General features: G+C 43.6%; 1 protein-coding gene across 5 annotated transcripts in view; it reads left to right on the forward strand.

Annotated features, from left to right (window-relative positions):
- The first annotated feature begins 278 nt into the window (after positions 1 to 278).
- Positions 279 to 27,303, forward strand: part of LOC135421451 (mitogen-activated protein kinase kinase kinase kinase 4-like) — a 91,598-nt gene continuing 64,573 nt past the window's right edge. For 2 of the 5 annotated variants that reach the window (XM_064669947.1, XM_064669949.1), the window contains exons 1-2: positions 281 to 475; positions 5,029 to 5,094. In XM_064669947.1, the coding sequence (XP_064526017.1) occupies positions 419 to 475; positions 5,029 to 5,094 (123 nt within the window). In that variant the 5' untranslated portion in view covers positions 281 to 418. Of the gene's footprint in view, positions 476 to 5,028; positions 5,095 to 27,303 lie in introns of all 5 variants that reach the window. The other 3 variants (XR_010434006.1, XM_064669948.1, XM_064669950.1) reach the window with 3 other exon arrangements.

Raw genomic sequence — 27,303 nt, forward strand, 5'->3', positions numbered from 1 at the left:
GGCTCGTGTAACGCCCTGCTGCGCGGTGGGGGCGAGAGCAGCGCGGCGGCCGCCGCTCGGGGTGGGTCCCCTCTCTCGGCCCGGGGGACAGACGTGCACAGAAACTCCCGTTCCAGAGGCAATTCCTATTCCAGAGGCGATTCCCACCCGGCGGGGAGCGCGCGTGGGGCGCACAGCGCGGCCGCCCCCGCCCCGCGGGCGGCAGGTGGCCCCGACCCCCCGCCGGCGCCGCACGTCACTTCCTCGCAAACTTTCTTTCCCCGTAGCAGCTCCCTCCGCCAAAGTTGCCGGCGGCGGCCGCCCGGGCCGGGGAGGGCGTTGGGGGCCGGCCGGGCATGCCCGGCTCCCTGCGCCCGCCGGGGCACGGCCGGGCCGCCGCGGGCCGCCCGCGGCACCGTTAGCGCGGGGCGGCGGAGCCATGGCCCGCGACTGCGCCGCCCGCAGCCTGGACGGCATCGACCTGGCGGCGCTGCGGGTAAGGAGGGGGACGGGGGGGCTGCCCCGCGGCGGGAGCTGAAACCCCCTGGGTGACACCCCGACCCCGCTCCTCGCCTGTGTAGGGCTGCGCGAGGGCTTCGCCCCGCGGTTGTCGCCCTTTGTCGGAGGGGGTTTCGCTGGGAGAGGCGCCGGTGCGGCGTGCGGCGGCCGCGGGACAGCGGCGGGGACAGCGCGGCGGTGCCGCCCGTGCCCGCGCAGGGAGCGCAGATGCCCGAGCGGCGGCCGAGGGTCGCGGGCTCCTCGCGGGGAGCAGCCCCGGGCGGAGCAGCCTCGGGGCTCCCCCGGTCCCGCAGCTCGCGGGGTGTGGAGGTCGCGCTCCCTCCTGGAGCGATCGTCCCGCGGGAGCGCTGCGCTGCCCGGCCGGGAGCGCTTCACCGGAGAGGCGCGTTCCCCTGCCAGGGTAATAAATAATTCCTGCTGACGTTCCTAAAGGTGTTGAGAATGCTGTGAAGAGAAAACGATTGAGGAATTAGGATCTTCTGGAAGGAAGTGTGTGCGGGGGGGTTTGCCTTTTTTTGGTCGAGGTTTAGATTTTTTTATTTTTGTTCTCCCAAAGCTAAAAAAACCAGCATTCACCTAGTTTGCTATGAGTTTTTATGGTTATCCTCTTGTGTTTTGGGGTTCTTAATGTAATCCAAACTTTGGCCACGTTAAAAGCCGTGCTGTCAGTGTTTCATATTCACAGACAGGGCTGGGTACGATGCCCCCGAGTTCCACTTTGCCTTTTTACATAGAAGCTGACCACCTAGCAACCCTTCCAACCCAGGCAGGAGCACTCTCAACAGAAGAAGAGGGAAGAGTTCAATTGTGGCAAAAAACAGTCATCCCCAGACAGTGAAACCAAAGCAGCTACTTTCTAAAAATATCAGGAAAAAAAAAAAGAGGGCTGGGAGAAGCCTTTGCAATAATCACATGGCGAGGAGGGTGTTCCAGACCAGAGGCAAAAAGAGGAAAGGCAGCAGGGACAGTAAAGTTTGTGAGAATGGCAAAAGGCTTCTGGCTAGGCAAGCAGAAGTTTAACCTGGCTCTGATCAGGGGTGTAAGGCAAAGTAATGCAAGTTCTTCTTTAGAGCTTTAACAGATGAATCTCATCTCCTTAAATAAGTAAGAAAATCATGTAAGTTTGAAAAAGAATAATGCTGCAAGGCAGACAACAGACTTTGTGTCAGAACTGTCTGATTCAGAACCTCTGAAGGCTGAGAGCATTGCAGGTTTCGGCCTCGACAGGACAAGGGACAAATGGCGCCTTTTGGGGGAAACTTTTTAAGCACTCAGCAGCCTTATTTTGGGGGTTGTGCTTGGTGGGAAATGAGAGGCAGGTGAAGCTGAGCTGTGGAAATTATTTAAATACAGGTGCCTTACTTTTGCCTTGTCTGAGGTGTTCCTGGCCCCAGTGGGAGCTGCTTGGTGCTGTTCTGCTCTCACCAGCTGCAGGGAGGTATGACTGTGATTGGCGTAATTTTCAAAGTGCATGAGCTGGCATTGCTCCTCTACAAATGGGTGCTTGTCAGGGCTGGAAAGAAGGGGGGCTGTAGTTTCCTAATGTTGCTGGAGCATCTTGCTGGGGTGTTCTGCAGGGCTAAAAAGCCCCTGAACTCTGCGTTACATGCTGAGGTGCAGAGGTCCTGTAGAACAACTTGTGCTTCAAACTCCTGTATCTTCTTTAGCTGCAGAGATGTGAAAAGTGCAGTTTGATCAAGCTCTTGCTGTTTGTGTTGCTTTTCATTCTGCTGCGGGGAGGAGATGGATGTGGCCTGGGTGCCTCTGGGTCAGCAGTCTTGCTATTGCCTCCTGAGTGCTCTGCAGATGACTTGCAGGAAAGCAAGGTGGCCACCATATGGTACAATGTATTACGGTTATTAACCTTAAAGTGATGAATGTTCAGGCCAGGATTTTGGCATCTACCAAAGGGAACCTAGCAATTTGGCAGGTGCTGGCTGGTGAAGGGTTAGCTGGACCATGGGGCTTAAATGGTAGCTGAGAGGAAGCACTACATCAAAGATGATACCTAACTCCAAGATAATTAAGAAGTTGGCCCATTGTGAAAAATGCCAGCATTTGCTGTGTGGTATCCAAGCAAACAAGGGCAATCCAAGGACCAAAGTCAGAGCCCATATTAATATCCTTTATGACTCTTAACAAGGCTTGGTTCACTATGGTGTCCTGATTAAAACAAGAGAGATGGCCAAGTATTTTGGCTGCACTCAGAACTGAGGCGGCTTGAGATCTTAATGCTCAATTGGCTAGCAAGGGCATGGGAGGATTTTCACTGTATTAAAGTTGATGCTAATATTTATTTAGATAATTGTTTGAGTTTTTCCTAGAGTGTCAGCAACCATTAGAAGCAAACTATTAGGATGCTAAATCAGAATGAAATTGATTGGAGGAGGGAAGAAAAGCTGATTTTGAGGCACCTTAGATTAACCATATTTGCATAATAAATAAGCTTAGAGAAGAAGAGTGAGGACAGAGCACACATTTAAGTGAGAGGGACGGTTGCAAACTTGGAGTTGAAAATGCAGTTTAGGTTCCTCTGGGTTTCTCTGCACTGTGAGCAGTTCTCAATTCAGCAGTGCTGCTTTCTGCAGGAAAGGTGGGGAAATGGGGTGCTGCTTGTGCTTCCCACAGAGTACAGTAGATATTGTGCACGGAAGGCCTTGTCTGGAAGAGTTCCTCAAAGAGCTGCTCTGAGTTTCACTGCACGGACCACGTGCAACCCACAGCACAGTTCTGTTTGGAGGTTCCACGTGAAGCACAGATTTGTACCACCCACCTGTTGCTTTAGAGGTAGCGATGGATTATTTGCTGACTTTTGCTCCAATGAAGCAAAGTCTATGGCTCATTTATATCCAGACTAGAAAAAGAAAATTGAAGAAAGGAGAAGAAAGCAAAACACTTCACAGAGATCTCAGTGTCGTAGGCATTCTTATGCCTATGCCTGACTCCATATGCAAGGGTTCCCATTGATTTTGTTTAGTATGAGGGCTTTTGGAATTGAGAGTTGAGTCTAGAAGGCCATGCCTTACTAACTTGTTTTAAAAATAAGAGACAGAACAGATCTTGATCTGGTTTATGCATTGCTTTTTAAAAAAGTCTTGTGAGGTTGACAGTCCTGGAAGTGTAAGATTAAAACTCACTTAACTTAAAGGCAAAACCAACTGAACTCATTAGTACTTTCAGCTGTGGAAATCTGGGCTCTGTTGCACTGAAAGCTATTGCCATTTATCATTACAGTTGTGCCAGTAAAGGCAAAATCTGCTCAGAAAAAAAAGCCTGTATGTTTCCACTGGGATTTTGTTGAGGTAAACGTTTCCCTATCAGATATAACGAAAGTATTACTTATATTAAAAGATGAACATAGAAATGGAGTGGAGAAGTAGCTGGATACCTTTAAAAAAGGATTTTTTGCGACCAGGGTCACTGAAATTGTACTTCTGAGATTGTTTTTCTGTATCACATTCCTCAGCAGTACCAGTAAGCATCAACTGACATGACAGATTGCTGAAACAGATGTGGTAAAACTGACACATGGAGTTAATAATATTTTATATAAATCTCTCTATGATACCATAGCAAGAAATGAGTGGACTGATAAATGGCTTAGCCAGAAACGAAGAAACTGGTCTCTTGAGTTCTTAATGGTTTTATATAAATCTCTGAGTGAGTTTTAACTGAAGCACCAGATTTTTTTAATGTGCTCAGTCATGCAGGAGCAAACATTGCTCGTGCCTTGCAACAAGATGGTCTGCCTGTACCTGAGGGGCTGCAGCATCTCATTGTTGGAGGAGGACATCTGCTGCAGGGGTTGGTTTTTGAGCAACTGATGCTATACTAGGAGGGTGGAAATTGGTTCATGTGTGATGGTACACTGATCATCTGACTTCATGAATCTTTTATGTAAATTAACAGCAATCTAGTTTGGGTTCGAAGCCAAGAGGTCAATACACGAGTCAAGTTCACTTTGTTATGTTTGCAGAGCAGGATGGTTGAGTGTTCTCAGCCTGCCTGTGGTGTTATGGTTGTCTGGGATGGTGCATTTCCCTTCTGTAAGGTAACGGGGCTCAGATGCTTTATATAGTAATTCTTTCAATTCTCTAGTTTAGGTTTTTTCCTTTGTTACACATTGCTGGTGCCAAGTGTTTCATGGCAGAGGACAGCATCTTAGCCTCCAGGCTAGCTCAGTGTGGGACGGCTTAGGAAGCCTGGAGGTTTTTCCTTATTCTACTACTAAACTGAGCCAGCAGTTGAATTCTTGTATTTTTCACACACTTTCATTTATTTGTTGTATCTGCTGTATTGCCATGCAAATCTTCACTGAGTTATTTTGTGTATAGAGTTTTGAGCAACTTGACTGAAAACTTTAATATTAATGCATTTCTTATACTGTGGTTTGGCAATTTCCCCTTTAGTGTGTAATGCAGATCATTAGGAGATGTACCACAGACGTTTCATTTTGATTGTGTACAATTTCTCTCCCATATGAAGTGGTTGCTTTAATGCAAATAATGTTGTTTCTTCTGCTTTTTTCAGGATCCTGCGGGAATATTTGAACTGGTGCAGGTTGTTGGAAATGGAACATATGGACAAGTCTATAAGGTTTGGATGCATCTTTAAATTATGATGCAGTTCTTTATAAAGCTGTATTTCCTAAGGCAGAATGAGCACCATTTAAGAAGGTGGACAATATTGTTCCAATAATAACCTGGTTTATCTTGCTGTCTTTTTTCTGTGTAATGCAAAATGTTGTCACCTATGAAACTGTGCCCCTTCCTTCTGTCCTGTTTTCATGTCTCTGCTGCTGCAGGTCACATAAATGTGTTGGCTTTTGTACTGACTTCCCTATGCCCTGTGTTTTTTTGTGTCCTGCAGTTATTTTCTCATTTTCAAAATTATTAAATAGGTGTCTGGCACAAATTCACATCAGTGATGGCTGAATTTGGCCTGGATTGAGTGGAGCTCAAGACTCAAACAGCAGTGCTCTTCAAGATGCATCAATTAACTTTGCCCTGCAAGCAGGCAATGGTGTCTTTGATTTCCATCATTATCATGTTTGCTGGGATATCAAAGCAGAACCCCCAGTCCAGAGACTACAGCAGTTAATGTTGTTTGCCATAACATAGTACTGTGTACACTGTGCAGTGCACACCTTCGTTTAGTTGTAAGAACTAGCCTAGAAGTGTTCTTTCAGTGTGAAGCCTTCCCTGAAAAGGTGAAATAGATGTGATTAAATAGGGAACTGAGTCTGTGTTGTTCCCATTTGGAGAATGAAGACAGAGGAAGGAAAAGCCCGTGCTGCTGAACCCTTGGAGGTACACCAGAAGAGTAGTGGCACTGGAGTGAGTTGTCTGGTCTTGCTTCTCCCTCAGGTCCCACTGCTGATAAATCCCTGTGTGGCAAGTCCCACTGTTGGTGCAGGCTCTTCGTGCTTTGATCCCTACTGCAAGAGGAATGCAGAAGGGACCCTGGTGTAGCAATGCAGGACAGTTCTTTCTCCAGTGCCTGTGCACTGAGTACATGCTACATTTTGGTGTCCATCCTCTGGTGGCAGATCTGCTGTAATTACATTTTGCTTTCCCTTTCAAGCTATGGATACTCTTTCAAAGGTTCTGGAAATGTTTTACAGAAGCAGTTCTGGGAAGTTTGTGTTTTCCCATACTACCCTTTTTTTTTTATGTCAGAAGCAGGATCTTTCTCATGTAACTCTGCAGTGGCTAAGTCTTTGTTGTTTCTGAGGTTGTCATTCAGATACTGAATTTACTAAATTAAAAATAGAGGCTTGGGGGTTCACATGGACAGATTAGAAGCCAGGAAACATTCAGGGGTCCTGCTGTCAGTGTAATCACAATTTTCTGTCTGTAAAAAGATCCCAGAGCTCCTGAAGTTCTGTGAAATAGTTGCCTTTCTTTTTGTATCTGGATTTATTTTATATTGGGAAAGAAAAATTTCAGTCCAGTCATATTTTAAGGATGTTGAGAGTGAATCAGCTGCTTAATCATAGCAGAAACAGGAAGGAGCAACATAGTTTGCTTCTCTGGTGCAGAAGAAAATATTTTGAGCTGTCGTGTAGCTCACTAGAATGTTAGTTACCAAAATGTGTAAGAAATATTGACAATGACAATTCAAAATTGCACCTAAAGGCTGCTCTCCACTGAGCATGCAAGAGACCAGGGTCTGGCAGCTCTGGGAGATGAGTGATTTGAGTCTCAGCTCATTCTGCATTTGGACTGGCTGGAACATTTAAGCAAGGCACTGAGAGAAAGGGTGTAACAAGGCTGAGGGCTCTGAGGGGAAGCTTTGTGCACATGCATCATGCACTGGAGGCATGGTGGACTGTGTAACCCTGGCTCCATGCAAGCACACCCATAACTAAGGCTTTGCTCCTGCAAATACGTGTGATCGCTGAATGTGGGGTGTTCTGTCGAGGCTTGCTGAGGGGATGGAGCTGCTCTTTGCAGGAGGATGGCAGTGAGCTGTGCAGTTGAAGAAGACAGATGATGACAGCTGAGCTGAACAGGTACAAAAAGCATACTCCACACTGCTGGCAGTCTCTGTTGTGAACAGTTTTCCAGTGTGTTTGGAAATCCTCCTGCAGAAGATGCTGAGTTGAATGTGCTCAGGTGGTATCTTGCTTCGTGGTGTCTCCCTAGTGCTGGCCTTGCAACCAGAGCAAATGTCTGTTTTCTCTGAAGGAGAACAGCTGCAGTGGAACAACTGCTTCTGCAATGGCCATGAGAAGCTGGGCTGTGATATTCACTTTTCTTTTTCACTTCTGTGTAGTATGTCATCTGATCTATATAATGGATCTGATAGATTGAAGGGATGGAATTTTGGGATAATTTTGTAGTTTGTCTATTATAGGCTTGTGATCATAAATAAGTTATAAAGTAATCTGTTATCCACATCCCATACTCATATCATTAGAGCACGTTTTGTTTCTTTCTCTGGAGGTGTCAGAATCTTCCATATGTTCAGACACTACGCATAGGAGTTTGCACATAATCAAAGAAAAACTTATTTCAGGCTAAATAACCTATGTCCAGAATTACTAAATTACTTTGTTGGCTGTGAAGATGATTCATATTTTAATATATGCAGCTCCATAAAAGTGAAAATAAATTTTTGAGGATTCATCATTAGACTTGGAAAACAATGTTTAGCAGTTTTATTGAAGGAGAGTATTACTCATACTGAATTATTCCAGACCAGTTCCAGTTCAGTGTCTTTTAAAATTAAATGGAAGAGGTATAAATTGTACACATGATAATGTTAGAGCTGTGTAGGAATGTTGTAAAGTTGGAATTTGCATATAATAATTGACTAAAAGCGAGAAGGTTTTTTGACAACTTATGAAGTAGTAGGATGTAAATATGCCAGTTCTGGCAACTTCAGCCTTTTGTAAAGATGAATTAGATATTAAAAAAATCAGGTGGTACCCGGAAGTCATGAGACTTAGTCTTCGTTACCTCTTGAAATGACAGAGCTAACCATCATCTAGTGATGGTTTCCAGGTGCTGAAATCTGAAGAACAGCACTGTGTAAGAGGAGATTCAGAATAATGCCATGGAAGGTGGTGGCAGAGGGTCGTCGCTGAAGGCAGTTGGAAATAGTGTGTTTGCTGGTGGTTGGAGAAATATGAGTATTGTCTCTTTCATGCCTTTGTTCTCCAAACCTTGGAGAGCTGGAGACTGTGTCCAGTCTCTGCACCACCTCCATTGAGTGCAGACGGGAAAGAGAAGTTTCCGAACATGCCATGCACTACTTTTCGCAAGGGCTGCCCATCCTCCCAGAAACCCATGAGACCAGGGACCACAGAGATTGCGGGGGGATGTGGGATTGCTCTCCAAAGTATGAGAGTCAGCATGTTGGAGGTTTTTTTAGAGCTGCTGATCATTAAGGACCTTAAGACAGGGCAGAGCAAAGTGTTGGTGTCATCTGGGAGGAAGTGAGATGGCTGAAGGTGTTACCTGCCAGTTCTTGGGATCTGCTTCTTCCCTGGAAGTTCCAGTTGCCTTGGAACTCTGTCTCACAGGCTGCCTGGGGAACCTTGAAATGGCTGTTGTTTGGGATGGCAGTAAAACTGCAGAAAACTATCTAGGGGATTTATAAACACCTTTTTTTTTTTATTTCCTAGTAGTTGCTACTATTGTGACATGGTGCGATGTTAAAGCTGGAACCTTTGAAAGCATCGTGAAGCTAACGCCCCTGGCTGTGTGGGCTGCTCTTAGTGTGCTTGTGGGGGTATCTTGCAATGTAGGGTGTGGCTGTTGAGACCTGGCACTGTTGTCATTTGAGTAATTCTTTGCCTACTCCCATTACCCCCAGAAGTTTAACTGTATGGATGCCTTGTTTTCTTCCCATGGTTGGACTCTGTGGGTCTGAAGCGCTGGATAGTGAATGTGCATCACCCTTGATGTGGAACAGTTGTATCTTCGTCTGTGCTTGTGCATTTAGTAATAACTGAACTGTAAGTTTGAGGGAAATGAAATATTTTTTTCGAAGATTTCAGCTGTTAGTTTCATATTCTTTGATCAGAGGTGTGTCTTCTATAGGAGCCTGTTAATGGATTTTCTGTCTTACGATTTTCAATGCAAGGTCATCTTTCTGCTATTAAAGGGGGAAAGAGAGACATGGAGCCAATTGAGGTGGTTGCCATTTTTGAAGTGTTTAGGTCACACAATTCCTCTTGAGCTCTGGAAGAGGCTGTGATAGTCTGAGTTTATAGCTGCTTTGTTTTTTAAGTTATCAAGATAAAGAGGAATTGCTCCTAATCCTACTCATTCAGCCATGCTCTGAGAGTCCTCTTCCTTCTAAAAAAGTTTTCATGGGCCAAATGAGGTCAGCAACAGCATCTGTGCAATCTGCTTGCTTTCTGGTTTCGAGAGGCACCTGATTGGGGCTTTTGTCTTCCTTTGTTTTAATGATGTGGATTAGCCCTCTCCTGGGCTCAGCATTTTGAGTGGCCTAGGGAAGGAGAGGTCAGTGTCTCTGGATAGTTCCAGGGGCTGATGTTTTTTGGCATATGATCTTGCAGGCTGACGATAAACCCTGACAGATTTGCAGCTGCTGTGTGTTCAAAACGGTTGTATTTTTAAGGGAGTCTGAGGGCACAGAGAACTTGAGAGAGGTGCTCTGGTTTGGGACTGTGAGAGTCTAAGGGGGAAAATGTGGTTTCCCAGTAATGATGAAGCACTGATGAAGAGGCAGTGCTGTTGCTGAGGTTTAGCAAGGGTGGAAGCAACCCTGCCTTCTTGTAGTGCCTCTACACAGCTAATATTTTTATTTCTATGCAGTCACATCAGAATTTGTGTACAAAAAGGAAGCAGGTCTGAGTAAGGAAGTGTATGGGATTTTGGTAGGGTTTTTTTTTGAACACAGCTGCTTCTTGGCGTTGAATTGTTCTTCAATTGCTGACATGAGTTATCAGTTACTTTGCTGTTCATGTACAGTGGCAGGAGTGTAGTGAAGCATAAATGTGACTTTTCAGTTTATCCTAAACAATTTGAAAGTCTGCTAAGCTCTTCATAATTCATTTCATTGAATGACTGGCTGAAAAACTTGAGACCAAGTTGGGAGTGGCAAGGGGAAGCAACATATTTTTTTTGAGACTGGGTACTGCCTGGAAAGAATCATTGGACCGTGCTAAGTTATGAAGTGTTGTAGTCTGTGGACTTTATTGAAAACCTTAATTGATGGTAACACCTCAGGCAGTGACTGGAAGCATAAATGTAAGAAACTTTACAGTTATGTTCAATGTAATCCAGATGGTGAATGTGTATAAGATGAAAATTTCAAAACTGTCCCTTCTGTGGGTGGGTCAGGAGTAACCACCTTCAGAAGTTTGTGTCTCAGGGTTGAAATGCAATTTCAGAGTCTGTGAACCACCGCAAAGACGTTAAAAATGTCATGTAATCTTGGGTTATTTTGTTATCGTTTGTGGTCAGTTACAGTTTTCGAGCCAATCATAGTCTTCAAAGCACTGAGATTTTGATGAGTCAAGTTGGGAAATCAGTTGTACTATATAGAAATGACAAAATTCTACTTTCTGTTTCACTACCAGTTGATACAAGTGCTTGTTCATCTATCCATTTTCTTTATTTGGGGTTTTAGTAGCATAGCTGATTATCTTGTCCACATGAAAAACTAGTTAATTACAGTAGGCAGCAGTGTATAAAGACATGTTGCTGCAGTGTAGAGGATGGAGTCAACAACTTATTGTGCAGATCCTTGGTCCACCAGTGCAAGCAAATAATGGAGATGTTCTGCTACTTCTGGCAACAGGGATCTCTTTCAGGAATAAGTCTGAGCTTAATATGTGCTACTGCCATTGTAATAAAATGCTCTGAAATGCTGTGGTGCCTATGAACAAATTGCCTTGAAAACTGAAGCATGCATGGCTGTAATACCATTAATACACTGGAGAGATGTGAGTTGGCATTTCAGCGCTTAACTTCTTCAGGCCTCTGATTTTTAATAGCACCCGTGAAGTGTGCATACTGCTAGGTGTGTTTCTTCCTCTTCTCTAAGTTGTTGCAACTCTGAAACACACTCTCATAAAGGTCTCCTTAAGGCTTCCACACCACCATTTTCCTTTTCCTTCCCCATCAGAAGAAATGTGGAGTTGGCAGTGCACTCGTGATGCAAGGAGGGCAAACCATGCCTTGAACTGTGTCAGCAAGAGCACAGCAAGCAAATCAGGGGTTGTGATTATTTCCCCTGCTCTTGTTAGGCCACACCTGGAATGCAGTGTCCCATCTTTGCTCTCCCAGTTCCAGAGAGACTTTGGGAAACAGAGAGGATGAAACAAAGGGCCACTAAAACATTTAGAGGGTTGAAGAAGGAAAGGCTGAAGGAAATGGACTTTTTCGACCTAGGGAAGAGAAGGCCAGGGACAGTTTAGTTAGTCTTCAAATGCTTCAATGATGGTTTGTGTAGAAGATGCACAGGACTAATGTGGGTTGCTCAAGAGAAATTCCATTTGGATGTAAGAAAAAAAATTCTGTACTGTGAGAACAAGTCACAATTGAAATAAGTTTCCTAAGGTGGTGGTGGAGTCACCTTTGTTGGAAACATCAAAGACTCTTAGATATTGTCTTGGGTTAACCTAAATTAAGGCCCTGCTTTCAACAGAAGGTGAGACTGTATGTTCCCAGAGGTCTTTTCCAATCTTGATTTGAGTACAAGACATATGAATCTCAGTGGAGAGAACACACCTACTGGATTGTGAATGATTAACTTGGAGGATAGAAAAAAAAAGTAGGGGAAATCACTTTTATTGAGATATAGATATATATATATAGATATATAGATATATATATATAGAGATATAAAATAAGTAGTATATGGTATGTATTCAGTCATCAGAGCCAGGAGCATTTTAGTGCTGGGGTTTTTTGGCGTTTGGGGTTGTTTTCTTTTTTCTAAATCTTGGCTTCCCTGCTTATTTGCATGGCAGTGCCAAACTGTGTTCAGTACTGGAATTTAAAATAATGGATCATACATGCGAAATTAATTAGCAAATTGTGAAGTCCTGGTTCTAGTTAGTGAATATTTCAGAGGAACTCAATTAAGATTCTTAAGAGTGAGACTAGTTTATCAAAAATAGAAGAGTAAGGATGTGAGAAAACCTCTCAGCTGTGGAGTGCCTCTATACAATAAAGGCTCTGACTGAACAGAGCAGTGTACAATAATTAGATGTGCCATATCAGCCATTAGAGAGTAGTAAAATACTTGCAAATAATTTGTTGGCAGGCCTAGTGCTTGCAGCTCCTCCATGTTTTGGACCTGAAAGTCCATATGGGAGACTACAAAGCATTTTCATCCTAAACTGGTGGCATTTTGAGCTCACGTTGCATAACACCTCAGATTTTGGCACTGGGTCATGCTATTTTGAAGGTAAGGGAACATGCTAAAAATGGTGATAATGTGAGTACAGTAGGAAATAGTTCAAGCTCTTAATTCCCTGCCCAAGCACTTTGCTGTGCTTGAAGCATCTCACTAGTGACATTGATTTAAGTACTCCTGAGTGCTCAGTACTATCCAGAATCGTGCCAGCATGAAGATACACATCAGAGTGACCAGAGCGTCACGTGTCTGAGTTTGCAGTATATATATTGTGACCCTGTTCTGAAGGAAGAGTTTTATCTCTGTGTTGAGCGTGGTCTCCAGTACTCCTGTACCAGTAGTGCTTTGTTACAGGTGTCACTGGAAGATCCAGCAGCAGAAATGTTGGTCCACAGAGAGGCAAATTCTCCCACTGAGGTCTGTTTTCCGTGGGTTGGATGTCACGCAGCATTTCCAGTATGCCCAGACCAGTGATTGTGCACAGTGGGGCTGCTCACTTTAGCTCCTGTTTCACTTCAGCAACTTGAGCTCTGAAGTCTCCTGCTAAGGTGTCTGCTGCACTGGCACTGTGACCGTGAGCTCAGGCTTGGTTGAACTCCGTCCTACCTCTGACTCTCCCCCTTTCACCTTTTTCTGTTTGCCCCAGTACCTGATCAGTCTCTCTGGTGAATTTTTCTCCTTCAAGTAGAAATGATGCTACTTGAACTGCAGAATGCATCTGTAGTTCATTTTGCCCTGAGTTATGTATCTTCACTGCAGAGTTGAGCTTGCATTAACTTCTCTCAGTCAGCCTGGCTGTGTGAGAGCAAGCATGCCATGAAGTAATACTGTAAGAGCAGCTGTTGAGCTGCAGCTGTAGAGAGGTAATTTTTACTCTGGGAGCAGTTAAAAGCACTACCATGCTTTTGCCAGAAATGTTTTGTGTGTCCTCCGTACTTGAGCTTAGGGCAGTGCTTGGGATGGTACCGGAGCAAGCTGGTGGCAGCAGCCAGCCCTTTGTCCAGTGTTGCTTTTCTGAAGCAAACAGAAGTAAATAGTATTAAAGATTTGGCTTTGTTTGTTATTTGGATGAAGTTGTGAGCCTGGTAACTTGTCCTGCAAACGACGTACTGATTTATGGCTGATTAAAGGTTGCACAGAAGTCTGCCAAGTCAGTCTGTTGGTGCTGGGGATGAGGAGTGTTGGAACAAGAAGGATGTTCCTTGGGCAGTAAGAACAGATGCAAGTCAGCTCCTTGTCCCATCATAATGAAGTTTCCATTAAGTGGTTTGCAATTCTATTGCATCCAGTTTCTATTGGATCGTAGTCTGATTGGATTGGATTGGATTTCTATTGGATTCTAATCCAATTTCTATTGTAAAATTCATAAATGTGATAAAATTATGCATCTCCTGTCTGGTATTCAGCTGTTCTCAGGCTGCTGGCCAGCGGTAATTTTCTTGGCCTGTGCAGACCTGTGAATATGGATATTGGGAATAAAATTCAAGAAGAAACTATTTTTCAGCTGTTTGCAGTATACTTTATTATTTTTCAAAGCCCTTGTGTGTTATAAGTCTGCCCTTGTAACTTACTGACTTTGTGGGATTCCCGAAAGGTTTTCAAGATTTGCTTTAGAAGCATCTTTTCAAAGGTTGTTTCTTTCCCATCCCCTTCTTCCTCCCCATGAAAATATGAAGTTTTAGTAACTTCTGACATCTTTAGAGAGCAAGCAATCCAGAAGACACACTTTGTAGCAAACTGTGACCTTTTCAGTGTCCTACACAAATAATGTTATTAGTTCCTGTGTAACAGCTGGCATGTGATCTGTGGCAGTGCCTTTAGGTGCTCCTGGCACATAAGAAATACACTTTTTCATGAAGGTAGGAGAGGGGGTGGGCAGCTGTGGCTCAAGAGATCTTGCTACTCTTCGTTCCTCTGCTTCTTGTCATTGCTAAAAAACACGTGAATTTGCTGGAAATGGAGCTGTCCTTAGGAGTGTAGCTGTGAAAATGGAGCCAACCCTTGTTTTTGTAAAGCATCTTAGGGTTCTGGTTGAGAGGAATCAGTGTGCTTGTGGAGGTGATTTGTGAGAATTGGTTAGCAGCCACTTACTGAACAACATGCTGTTTGCAAGCAGTTTCACTTGAATCCAAACATGAGTTCAACAGAACCCTTAGTGGGAAAATTTCAAGAAATTAGTTGGCTTTCATTTTCAAACTTTGCTTTAGAAACGTCAAAACAGTGCATTTAATTTGCTTCATTGGAACATGCATTTCAGTTTAGCAGGATGTTTAATATTTCATAGATTGTCTTTAGTACTGCATACTTGGGGAAAAAAGTACTATCATACTGAAATAATTTGGCATTAACAAAATAAATGTGAGTAATAATGTGAGTTCTTCTGACTTTCCATTCTGTGAGGAGTGTTTACCACCAAAAGTGAGACCGATTGGAAACTACTGACATTTTGTTGATGTTTACTGATTACTGGAATTTACTAAATTCTATTTTCCGAATGTGCAGTTGCTACATCTGATATCAACTTTTTTAATGCAATTTTTTCTTATATCTCTTTTGTTAGAAGTGTAAACATTTAGAGGAAAAGGGCATAAGAGAAATGTGTGATGGCCTTCTGAAAGGAAAATTCCTCAAGTTCAGTAAAATATAGATATATTTCTTCTTTATTATGCTGAATTTTAGCATGGCTTTTTCCCAGTATTTAAAAGTAACAAAAGAGTAACTAGCTTACTGATTATCTCTGCTGTAGTAGATTTGTCTACTTTTGTTTCACTCTTGGCTTTAAACCTGTGAACAATTATACTAAAATATGCAACAAAACCAACATAAAATAAATATGCATATGACTTAGATAATGGATTCTCAAATGTATTATTTATACAGATTGTTCATAATGTTGTCTTTTTATATGGAAAAAGGAAAGAGCTAGCAAAAAATGTTTTTGCTTTAATATTTGCTTTTTGCAGTCTAGCATGAAATATTTATCATAACAGGATTCTTGCAAACATTCTGCCCCCAGAAGCCAAATCATATCAGTAGATATCTGATTGCCCTTTATTAGTAAAAGTTAGGTATTGTGAGCCAGCAAACCCTCCTGCTTTGAAAATCAGATTACTGTGGTGGAGTCTTCCAGTTTTCCCTGTGTGTGCATTTTGACCTGCAGAAGAGGACAGGCAGTGCCGGTACATGACTGGGGTGCACCAGACCATTCGTCCTGTGGGATCCCTTTCTGATGAGGGGTGATTTGTTTCCAGAGACGTTACAATACGTTTTGTCATCTCTCCCAGTGGAAGGTGGCCAACTTTTGCAGGCAGGCACATTAGCAGTTGGGGCACAGGGTGTGCCCAGTGAACCCAGCAGTTGGGAATCCTGGGATGGCTTGGACGTCGTGGAAGGGGTACATGCCAGTGAGTGTGGTGCACTCAGGGCACACTGGGCTTTTTGTGCATGTGCAGATCAGACTAAGTAGGTCTGACGTTTCCCAAATGCGTTGAGCCCCCAGCTCACATGCTGCTGGGTAGGTGTGCACGTGCCCAGGGCATAGCAGATTGCTGGATGCCCAGTTGGGATGGTTTCCTTGGCAGAAAAAGAGGTTGCACATGGAGAAGCTGCATGTGTTGTAGCGTGCTCTCCATAAGTATGCCTGAAAATGAAGAAAGGATGAAGGAATAAGGAGGTGCACTAACTTTCCTTTCTTCTGGACACTTGAGAGTTTTTCAGTCAGAACTGTTTTGAATAGAGGAAATTGCAAAACAAAGGCTGGAAACTCAGGTCCCGAATCCCACAGGTTGGAGAATAAAGGTTAGGATTTGGGATTCACCCTCTCTTCCTTTCTTTGCATTATGTTGGTCTCTAGGTACCCACCTGATGGAAGACTTTGCATGGCCTGTATCCATGGCTTGCATTGATGGAGTTAAGAGTATTTTCATGTTGGCGCAGGAATCAGCACACACAGACACTGCATGAATGATCAGGTTTCTTCCTGTGTTTGCAAAGCACCAAGTGCATTCGTGAAGCTGTTCAAATAGTCACAGCAAGTTCCTGGTCAGGCTGTATAACATCATTTGGCTTCTGGCATCTGCCAAAGTCTCAGTTCTCTGATGAGGAGTGAAAGAAAATCACCTTATCAGCCCTGGATGATGGTCCAGGCCTGCGTGGCACTTGCCCTGTCATGCAGATGGAGTTTGAATGTTGTAGTGAGTACATTAAATACAACCTGGCTGTCTGAGCTTTTGTGGTTGCTGTATCCTGCATTCTTTACATTACTGAGTTCTGGCAGACCACTCCCTTTTGATGTTGTTAATATTAAAATAGTTTATTTGTTCTACAAAGGTATCCTTCTAGTCCAACTCTGACAGCCTTGACTGGGAGGCTCCAGGCACCTCTGCTGCCCTTGTGGTGGAGTCAGTGCTGAGCTGGACCAGGGCTGGACAGGGATTGTAGGTTCCCACTGGAGTTTGGGATGGAGATGACACTGTGCTCTATGAAGTGTGGTTCTTAGTGGTGTGTAAATGCTGCCTGGATTTCAGGAGGGGTTGTTCCTTCAGATTAGGGGAGCATATGCCAGCAGTGGGTTTTCTTTCCTTTCTGTCTTCCTTTATTGCCAAGTAAGTAGCATGAATGTCATCAGACAGTGCCCTATTGTCTAAGCTGTTCACTGTCAATAGCCATTGCGTGATATGAAAAGTCTCCAGAGACTTTATGATGCATTTTCATTCCCAGGAATCTTCTCATAAAATTGGGAGCATGACCAGAAGGAGAAATGGGGAAAGCTGCTGCCTCTGCATTTTTCCTCACCCCAGGGCAGGCTGCTGACTGTGCAATTCTCCAGGAGAATTCTGTTCAGGAGTTGGTTGTGATCTGATAAACCACGCCTGGCTCATGTCCTGTCTGCCAAGGAGGACATCCATGTTTGTGCATCAGTGCTGCCTGAAGGACCCTTAGCTAGCAAGCCGTGTTTGCAGTACATGAGACCACTCAGAGGGCTTTACATCTTGATTTTTATTATTATTATTATTATTATTCCCCCCCTGTACTGTGTTTGCCATCAGTGCAGCCATGCATTTCTGCAGATGTGCTTCTGAGGTCTCACAGTTCCAGCTCGTGTGCTCTGGACTGGGTCTGTGGATGCTGGTGTTGGTCTTTGACAGGGTGTGTGCCTGAACCCAGTGGTGAAGCAGAACCACAGCTCTCATGAGGTTTGACATAAAATAGTTTCTTACATTACTATTCTTGTCTTTTTTTCTCTCTCTTTTTTTTTTTTAATCTTGGTGAAAACAAAAGGAAGCTTCAGCAGGTAGGAGGTTGTTATCTTACCACAGAAGCATGTTCTCACTTACTGGTACAGTAAGGGCAAAACCACAAGCTGGACCCACCCCTGGCTATGTGCAGCATTTGCTGTCCCAATTAGTGATAAAACCCATGTTCTTATTGAATCCTGATACATATGAATATTAAACTTACTCCAGTCAGCTTTTTGATCAGTCTTAATTGCTGACTTTTCTAAAACAAATTCTTTCAAAAAGAAGAAAAAGCTAGTGACAGAAATAGACAAAAATTTCAAAAAAACTCAGCATTTATCTCTTTCTTCTATTAAAGACACTGTGAAAGTGTGTAGACAGAGATGGAGTTATGCAAAAGATGAGCATTTTGGAAAATGATGTCCAGTATCAGTGAAAAGGAAATGAGGAACAAACCTGATTCAGGCCAGTGAGCATGTCCACACTTAACAAAATGGAGCTGGAAATACATTTCTAATTAAACTGGGTCAAACTGCGTGCAAACCAGGTCTTTAAAAATAATTATTTGAAACCTCGTTTTTTCCAGTCCTTTGCACATGATGTCATTTGTTTGACCTACTCAAAGTAGATGTAAAATGCTAACAGTGGCATGATGGTGCTTTATGCTCACCCTGCACTCATTTGATTACAGAGTAAATGACAAATCCAAATCGTTGCAGGGGAGCCAGTCCCTAAAGGTGACTCAGTGACTAATTTCAGAACACCTTCTTATTAGGTAATTGTTTTTCTGTAACCCTTCTGTTACTGAATGTAGTTTCTTGCAGAAACGTGTCAAAAATAAGTATCTTCTGTAAGCCTGAGTGGTGCAAAGGTGAAAACCCTTTTGTAAGGTTAATGTTAAGAGTAGAGGAAAGAAACCTGTAAGTGCTGATGAGAGATGGCTTTGTTTATCAAGGTAAATTGTTTAAACTTCTTGGGTTTTGAGGAAGAATTAAGTGGTAAAACTAATAAAATGCAGTTGCTTGCAAATTTGTCCTTTTTGTGTCCTCCACATCTGACCCCAGCAGTCCCAATTGCTTTGTTGAGTCCTTTTATGTAGCACACACACCCGTGGCCCCCGTTTAGTCCTTTGCCACCCTTCTGATGTGGCACAGCAGCTGCTGCCTATGGCTGTCTGTGCCCTTTGAGCACAATCCCATATGCCCTGTTTTCTTAAGAAACCTGGCTAAGCTTCTGTCTTTGATAATGGAGGAAGGCTTGCAATTCCCTGCAATCCTATTTCCCCCCTGAACCCAAGGGTTCAGAAACTAGAAGGCAATGCAAAGCACTTGGGAGTTGGGTTTTCTGGTATGGTGTTTTCATATGCTCTTTCATTTATTTATTTATTTAAGAGAGTTTTGTTTTAAATAGAGACCTAGTTATTTAAATTTCTGTTATTTAAATATGTTCACTGGCAATGCTGTAGAGTTTTAGCTGACCCTGCAAAATTTTTCTCTGATGCGTAATACCAGATTTATCCTAAGGAGCAGTGAGCTCTTGGTGGTGTATTTTGGCATCTGGATGTGGATGACGGAATATGTAAAAGGAAGTTCTTCTAAAACTTGTGGATGGTTAAACTTTTTGAGTAAATTTTATAGTGACTACAGCTAGAACATGTTAAAAGCAGAGATGCTAGTTTTTAAAGCTTATATTATATATGTAAACCAGGAAGCTGCTGGCATTAGCTGGATGCCTTGTGGAATCTTTAGGTTTGTTTGCTGTTTTGTTTTGTTCTTTCTTGACAGCTGCTTTGTGATGTGATGCAGCTGGTTGCACAGCCTATTGCCATTACAAGGTAAAGGAAGCAGATAGGGTTCAGACCTTGGAAAACGAGAACTGGGTTTGAGACTGAGTCACAAGAAGGGTTCTGGTGCAGGTTCATTCATACCTGAGGTACCCTGGGCTGAGTCAGGGGATTTCAGTTTTGCAGTTTTGAATATTTCTATATATGTTTCTGTGCCTGTAGTTTTGTTCATAGTACTTTGGTTCCCATTGCATTTGGTGTTGAACAAATTCAGAGATGCCATTGCTGCCTGGGAAAGCTTCATGTGACACACCAGCTGACAAATCCTGAATGAGAGTGATCCAATCAAATCTATATGCCTGCCAATGTGAATGTATGTGTCATCAGTCAGAATAATGAGTGTTCTCAGTTTCCATCTGGCCTGCATCTGTAGTTTTATGGAGAGACCAATTTCCCATGGGCAGTGAGCTTTGGGTGGCAGCCGTGACACAAATGGAGACTCTGCAGCAATGGCTCAGGTTAATTTCTTCCATCACAAGCTCTGGCTCAAATCTGTGACAGGATCTATGCAAACACACCTTCTCCAATAGAGAAACCATTGAATATACACTTTTCTTTTTCAGTATAAAGTGGGACTTCTTTTGTTTGAGAAATTTGACCTTTTATGAGGCAAATTCAGATCCAATAAACTCAACAGCAGAAATTCCTTTGGACATAGAATCATTAAGATTGGAAAAGACCTCTAAGATCATAGAGTCCAGTCGACATCAGTGGAGCCAGAATTGCATGCAGGAACCCAAGTGTCAGGAGAATCCATCAGCTGCTGTTGGTGGGAAGTCCTGCAGGGAACCTCTCAGAGGTGTAGCCAGCAGTGCATTTGAGGAGGGCAGGGGGGTACCAGCCTGTGCTGGGGCTCTGTCTTTGTTTTACCTCCCGCCCCCAGTTTGCTATGTAGGGCACTACTTTGTCTTATGCTGTACGAAATGAACTTGGGTTGTTTAAACAGGGTGAGACAGAGATGAGAGTTTCAAAATCTGGTAAAGCTGTTCAGTGGTTAATTGCAGGAAAGTCTTGGTACCTCCTGCGACCAGTTCTTCCAGTGATTCGCTGCTGTTTTTGCTTCATCTGAGCTGGTAATTATTCTGGTCTGCATTGCTTAAGGCTCTGTGGTTCTTCAGCTGTGATGCGTTTAGCCATTTTCTTGAAATTTTTCTTCCTCTCTAGAGTTTACTATTCATTTCTCTCCTGCTGTGATTGACTTCTATCCCTACAAGTAATACAGAAAGTCAGAAGATACAGCATTGAACAGTAACTGCTTGTGGCTGTTGAGGAACTATTACTGCACATCTGACCTACAGCTGGCTTGAGAGGAGAATCTTTGCCAGCCAGGCTTCTGCTGTTTAAAGCTGATTAGGTCAGTTTAGAAAAAAATAACACCGAGGCTCTTCATGAATTCAGTTTTTTTTCTTTAGGAAAGTGAACTTGGAAGTCCTGCTCCATTTTAACTTCGTTAGGAAAGCAAGGTATTGTAAGAATAATTAGAAGGGTAGTCTGGTTTCATTTTGGAGACCAAGTTAACACTGAAAGCCTTTCCAAACACTTAAATAATTTTCCCTTGAGTTTTGTGGACCATCTGGCCAATAGGATTTTGGAAGGAAATGGGAATTGACTGCTGCTGCGAGATCAGTGCCATGTACTTCATCTCTTTACAGAGATCATTCAGAAATCTGGAGGCTGATGTATTTTTTCACAGACTAATTGTGTCCATTAACTCTCTTAATTTTTGGAGAGGATTCATCAAATAGAGCCAAAGGAAAAGGCACTGAGAGTAAATGCTCTTTTTTTCCTCAGTTAAATGCTCTGTGAAGACTTTTGTATATGTGCAAAAAATATGATCTTTTCCTAGGCAAACCATAGATCTTCTGACTTGACAGTGATAGTCAGCAGTGTTTTTGATTTCAGGATTCACCTCAGGTGAACAGAATTATAGGGAGGGTATTGGCCATGAAACACTGAAGGAAAGACTCCGAGACCCTGAGTTAGGGTTGGGCTGTCCTGTGCTGTGTGTACTGTCTCACACAGTTGTCTGCAGAGATGTAGACCTGCATGGTATTGCAATTTGTGTGAGAAAAGCACCAGCAGAACTGGAATGAAAAAGTAAATCACCTCTGAGGTGGTTGTAGCTCTGTCATCGTCTAGGCTGTAACTTGTAGTTTGAGCTGTATACCCTGCCTGCCTCAAAGCCTTTTTAAAAAAACCCAAGAACACAGTTTTAACCTTTGCAGAACCTTGTCTGTGTTCTGCATTATATAAAAGAGAAAATTCAACTATGTTACATTGTTCACAACAATGAAGGATTTTTAAAAATTCAGTGCTATAATTGCTGAGAGCTTATTGTGCACACAAGGTAATGTTTACGTGGTATAGAAGGCTAATAAAGCCCTTCTTCATTAGCATGAGTCTGGGAAGGCTGCATTACTGAAAAAGTTAACAGATGACTCTCATAACATGAGATTTGTAATTGCTGTGTGCAGCTTGACCTTCAGAGCTTTGTAGCAATGGTGAGCCAAAAAACCTCCCTTTGAGGGATTCCTGCTCTGAAAGTCCGGCCACCCATCAGCTGACCTCCAGCAGTCCAGCCCTGACTTCCTTTCAGCAGGACGGGGCTGGCGGGACACATTTAACTGCTTGTGACTTCATCCAGCAGAATTGTGCTGTGTACAGGTTTTCTCTAGTGCCCTGTATTTCTGCAAACAGAGGCATATGAGTCAGGCAGTGAAAATTCACTGGGGTGGAGGGCTTTGTACGTCTCCCCAGACTTAGCTTCTTGACAACCCATGTTGTGCAGAATGAGAGCCTTCTAAAGGCTGAGGCTTTTCCGAAGTTGTTTTTTTTTTTTCTGGATGAATAGACTTTCGTTGCAGTGGACCTTTGCAGTGGTAAATCATCGCTGAGCTCCCCAGGTGCTGAGCGGGACTGGCTCTGGGCCAGGGCTGTTCCAACCCTCCTGCCCGCAGCAATGGGACCTGCAGGGCTGTAAACACCCCCCATTCCCATGGCCCCACATTCCCACTGCCATGTGCTGGGCAGCTGGGGTCCCTGCTGCTGGTGGCTGCCTGCAGACCCACCAGCCCAGCATCTCCAAGGCAGAACACCCGCTGGAAGAGGAAAGCCTCCATGTCCCCTGGCAGGGGTAGCAAGCTGTGATGGGGTGTCTGAAGCTGGAAACTCAGCAGTGTTTCAGCAGATGTGAGGAGGTGTGACAAATGCCAAAGCCCAGGATGAATAGCAAGGCTGTTAAAGCTGCTACTTGTGCAAATACTGAAATTTAGGCTCAGTGAAAGCAGGTTTTATAGCCCAATAAATGGAGTGTGAGGAAAATGGGATAACCGCACAACTTGCTTGTCAGACCTCTCCTCCCGTTCACTGTGCTGCTGTCTGAGTTACTTTCTTGACCCATGTATGGCCCCAAAATGTTGCTTTTCTTTACTTGTTGGCAGCAGCTCCCGCTCAGGGGCCTTAAAGTTCCCTCTAAACTCAAGCACCTGGATGACTTTTGAATAGAGGAGAGCTGGAGTTTCAGTGTTTGTTGTCACCTCAGACACTCCTGAAGTGTCTCCAGGTACAGACTGGACCAAATCAAAGTTGGTGGGTCCTTCACCAGGAGCAGCTATGCCTCTGGTAATCCTGTGTATCCCCAGCCAGGCTGACCCTGAGCACGGCAGTGGTGGCAGCCTGAAGGTTGTTTTTCTGAGGTGCCTGATGCACTGTGTGCTGCAGCTCTCGATTTCCTGCTGTCACCCAGCACAGCCTACCCTGGTTTTACCTGCCCCAGGAGAAATGTTCCTGCTTTTCCTTCTTGCACATTGTTGACATTGTTCAGAAACTTTAAATAGCAGTTGAATATCTAAAGCATCAAGTTTGCATGTTAGCTGAGTAAGGAGAAGCCACAGGAATGAGTACTTCCCTCCAAATGAGTATGGAGCTGCAGCAGATTACATAGGATATTCTGCTGCAGACACCACCCTTTTCAAATAAGTAGAGGACAAACCTCTTCATATTATGACTAGCATGGTATTTTCAAAGGGCTTAGTGCTTTGCTTGATCTTGCTGATCATCGTGTGAATGACCTGTTTGGGAGCAGGTTTCAACATCCCAAAAGATCAGTCTCTAGTCCAGTCTCATACAAGTATGCAGTAGCCTTGAGTGGTTCATGTTTTGCATGAGGATGGTAATCTCTGATCAACTGAACATACTGATATTGCAAAAAAATGTAGATACTCAAATATGTGTTTGTGAAAGAGCTCGAATTTGCTCCTTTGTTTCATTTTCTTTTCCCACTGGTCTGCAGTCAGACATAGACAAACATTAGGCAAAGCAAACAATCTGCGTTTCCACTTGTACAATGGGAGGAAATAGGAACTGAAAGGATAAAAAAAAAACTGGACAGAAAAACTGCTTCTGGTCCCTCTCAGATTTTACAGTTCGTGAGGGTTGTGGTACAGACCCTTTCAGTGGGGATAAAAAAACTGTCCTTTTCCTCCAGAAATCGAGGTGGTTTGATCTGGTACCTTTGAAATGACCCTTATCCATCCCTCCCTTCTAGACAATGTGGACATGGGTAGAATTTTAAGTGACTGGCAGAAGTAGTATTTTCTAATCTCTTCTCTTGGCTAACATGTTGCTATTTTAGTGTATGGGAAGTCCTCCTATACCACTGCCAACTTCGTTAATCTCTGTAGTGTTATGAGTTACAGATATTTTTGTTTGTTTAAGCATGCAATACAAACAGGGGCCCTGAGAGAAATTCCTGAGGTTTTTTTTTCCAATCTTACCACTGAAACATCTTAAACTTCATTTAAAAAAAAAATTGTAAAAATATTTTCCCTTTGAGTGAGTGCAAAATAGTTTCTCACTTCTGAGATGAGGGGGGAGAGGTACACAATGGGAGGGATAGAATGGCTTATCAACATAGAAATAGAGCAGTGGTGTTTTCTAGGAAATGAATTTGTTTTTCACTAAATAGTCAAATAATTTTTGCTCTATAAATTTGATAACCTTTACAAAATTATCCTTTTTTTTAATTTGAAATGCAGTGTAACATTTTGATTATATTTTTAATAATTTTTCATTTAATTATAAGTAGTATATGTCCTTACTGTTTCTTCATTAATGTAACAGGCTTTGTCTTAGAGTGCACTGAGTGTTATTAATTACCTTTAAATTTTTTTTTTTTAATATCTACATGCAGACAGGTTAGAGTTTACTGTTGATGTTTCGCAACCCAAGTTCTAGAGTATGTGAATTAACATTTTACATCATAGTATGGTCTATACTGAAAGTGGTAAATTTGAGCTAACTTCTTTGAACATAACTAATCATAAAGTAAAAACAACATAAACCTTGAAGAGCATGTCTTGATTATCTACAGTGTATTAATATTTCTTTTGTTCATCAGCAGCGGACAAGGGTGATGATATTTTGTAGTGTTTAGGTGTTTTAGATGATATTTTGTAGTTTTGTACTGTTTTGCCTTCCCTATTACGAGACATCTCGGGTCAGTTCTGAAGGCACTGTTAAGATGGACTTAGTCAGACAGTCCTGTATCATCCTGAGGGATTGGATGGACAATCCTAGTGTTGGATTGTCTGAGAACAACGAAGGACCTTTGTGTTGGGAACAGTGATCTCAGGAGCTCATGCTCTTCCTCTCGCTAGCACAGAGTTGATGGCAGCAAAGGTATCCAGAGGGCATTAAAAGAGGATAGGGAAGAGGAAATGCAACATTTGGTTATGCTGCCCAAGTGGTTTTTGGTGAGACCTAGGACTGTCTGGAAATTGTGTGCCAGATGTGAGGGCGAAAGGGCAAATGTGTTGCATCCACATAGTCAGCATTTAGGCAACACAGCTGGGTTGTGGTTTTACAGAAGTCCCTGCATCCTGCACTGCTGGCGTAAAAGCAGCCACTTACAAGGAAAGGAGGGTGTGCTCCAGCTGGGAAATGGAGCTGAGGAGCTACCCTAAAGGTGACCTGGAACAGCTTCGGAAATTTCAGCATCTGCCAGTATCACAAAGAAGAAAAGAAATTCTCTAGGGGAATACAAATCTTTGATTTACAGCCCTGAAATATAACAGACATCCAGAGATGATGTGGCAGAAGTGCCACCAAAACTTTATAATGTCAATCAGAGTAGGTTTTCTGCAGCCTGAGTTGTGTGATTAAAGGATGAAGCTGTAATCAAAATGATAGCTGCATTACACCTGGTTGGTGTCCTGAGCTCCTCATGGGGGGGGGTTAGGAAAAAAAGAAAAAGACTTTCTGAAACTGGCGCTAATCTGTCCAAAGCTGATGTGGGTTGGGGTGTGTTGGGGGTTTGGTGTTTTTGTTTGTTTGTTTTTGTTGGGGTTTTTTTTAAACTATCAGAATTGACCTGAATTACATGTTATAGTTCTACAATGAAACAGATAATTCCTGAAATCCAGCACTAGAATTCAGTGAACAACTGGCCCTTAACTCTGCCTCAGGCCATTAACTAACAAAAACAAGCAATAAGCTTCCAAACTCACAATTAGTTCTTCCTTGGAATTTATTCCTGTCCCCTTTCAAGGGGGTCATCTCATGTGGTACCAGTTGCTGAGCTGGGGATTATGGATTGCTCTTGCTGATAGAGCTCTCCTATAAATTGTCTTCTTGGGTGACACTTACCAGCACCAAGACACTACACCCCAGGTGTGCAAGCCCTGACCACTTATTTACATTGTCAAGACCGTGAGGGACAGCAGTATGTCTGGGTGAGCAGCCTTATGCTGTAAGACAGCAGCTGTGTCTTTAAGCTGCAGCATAGGAGCAGCATGTCTGTAGGTTTTATGTTCTTGGGATTCCACTGGGGAGCACTCTGCAGCTCCATGGGAGGCTGGCCTTGCCTGCCTGCAGTGTGAACAGGCAAAGCTTGTGTTCCCAGTCTGGCACGGGGGCTGGTGATGGCAAACACTGCTCTTCTCTTCTAAAGAGCTGGGTCTTAGTAGAAAAGCCCTGTGTAGGTGGAAAGGGAAACAGAAGGACCATGACTTTGTTAAGGTCATGTGGAATAGGACACAGGGCTTCCTGGATCCCTGTGCAGAGCATTGTTCACTCAGTTCATAATCTCTTAAAGGCTTTTCTTGTATTACCAGGATGGAAAGGGTGGAGAGGAGAGGGGCGAAAGGGTGGGGTCGGGTCCCACAGGACACAGCAGGCTGAGCTGGCAGTCCACCAGGAACCGCAGGGCCACACAGATTTACCCAAGATGGGCTCAAAGTTCATCAGTGGGTTTTGAGCAGGAAATCTGCTTGCTCAAGTTCACTTTCGGTAAGAGCTTGCAGTGACAGCTGTGCCTTCACCTCGCTCCCAAAGGGCGAGTGGCCACAGGCTGCATCAGTTATCCCATAATTAATGCTTCTGGGTGAGGAAGACCTCTGGCATCTGAAGTCTCACACCTCCAACAGCCAGATCTGGCTTTCCAATGCAAACGTACAATATCCAGAGAAGATCCCAGGAGTTAAGGTTGTGGTATCTACCAGCTCTCAGGATTACAGTGCTGTGAAGGGTCACCTGGGAGCCCTGCACTGTGAGCTGGTTGTGTCTGTGCCTGGTGGTCTGCCAGCAGGTGTGTTTGATATGAAATTGCCCTTCATGTGGGTACAAAGGTACAAATTGGCAGGTGTCCAAATCTTGTGGTTTCTGGGAGGTATCTCTGCACACAGGCATCTTGCAGCCTCGCCAAACCCCCTGCTTTTGTGAGGTGGTGCTTCTCGTTGCTGGCAGAACATGGCACAAACAAGGACTTCTGCACAGTCAAACCCACCAGCTTGGTGCTGCCATGGTATCCTGCAGCAGCAGGCAGTTCCTGCCCTTCATGTGCACTTCTTCCTGCAGCGGTTAAATGGGGACAACTCCATCAGACCC

Source organism: Pseudopipra pipra, chromosome 13 (genome assembly GCF_036250125.1).
Source record: "Pseudopipra pipra isolate bDixPip1 chromosome 13, bDixPip1.hap1, whole genome shotgun sequence".
NCBI lineage: Eukaryota > Metazoa > Chordata > Aves > Passeriformes > Pipridae > Pseudopipra > Pseudopipra pipra.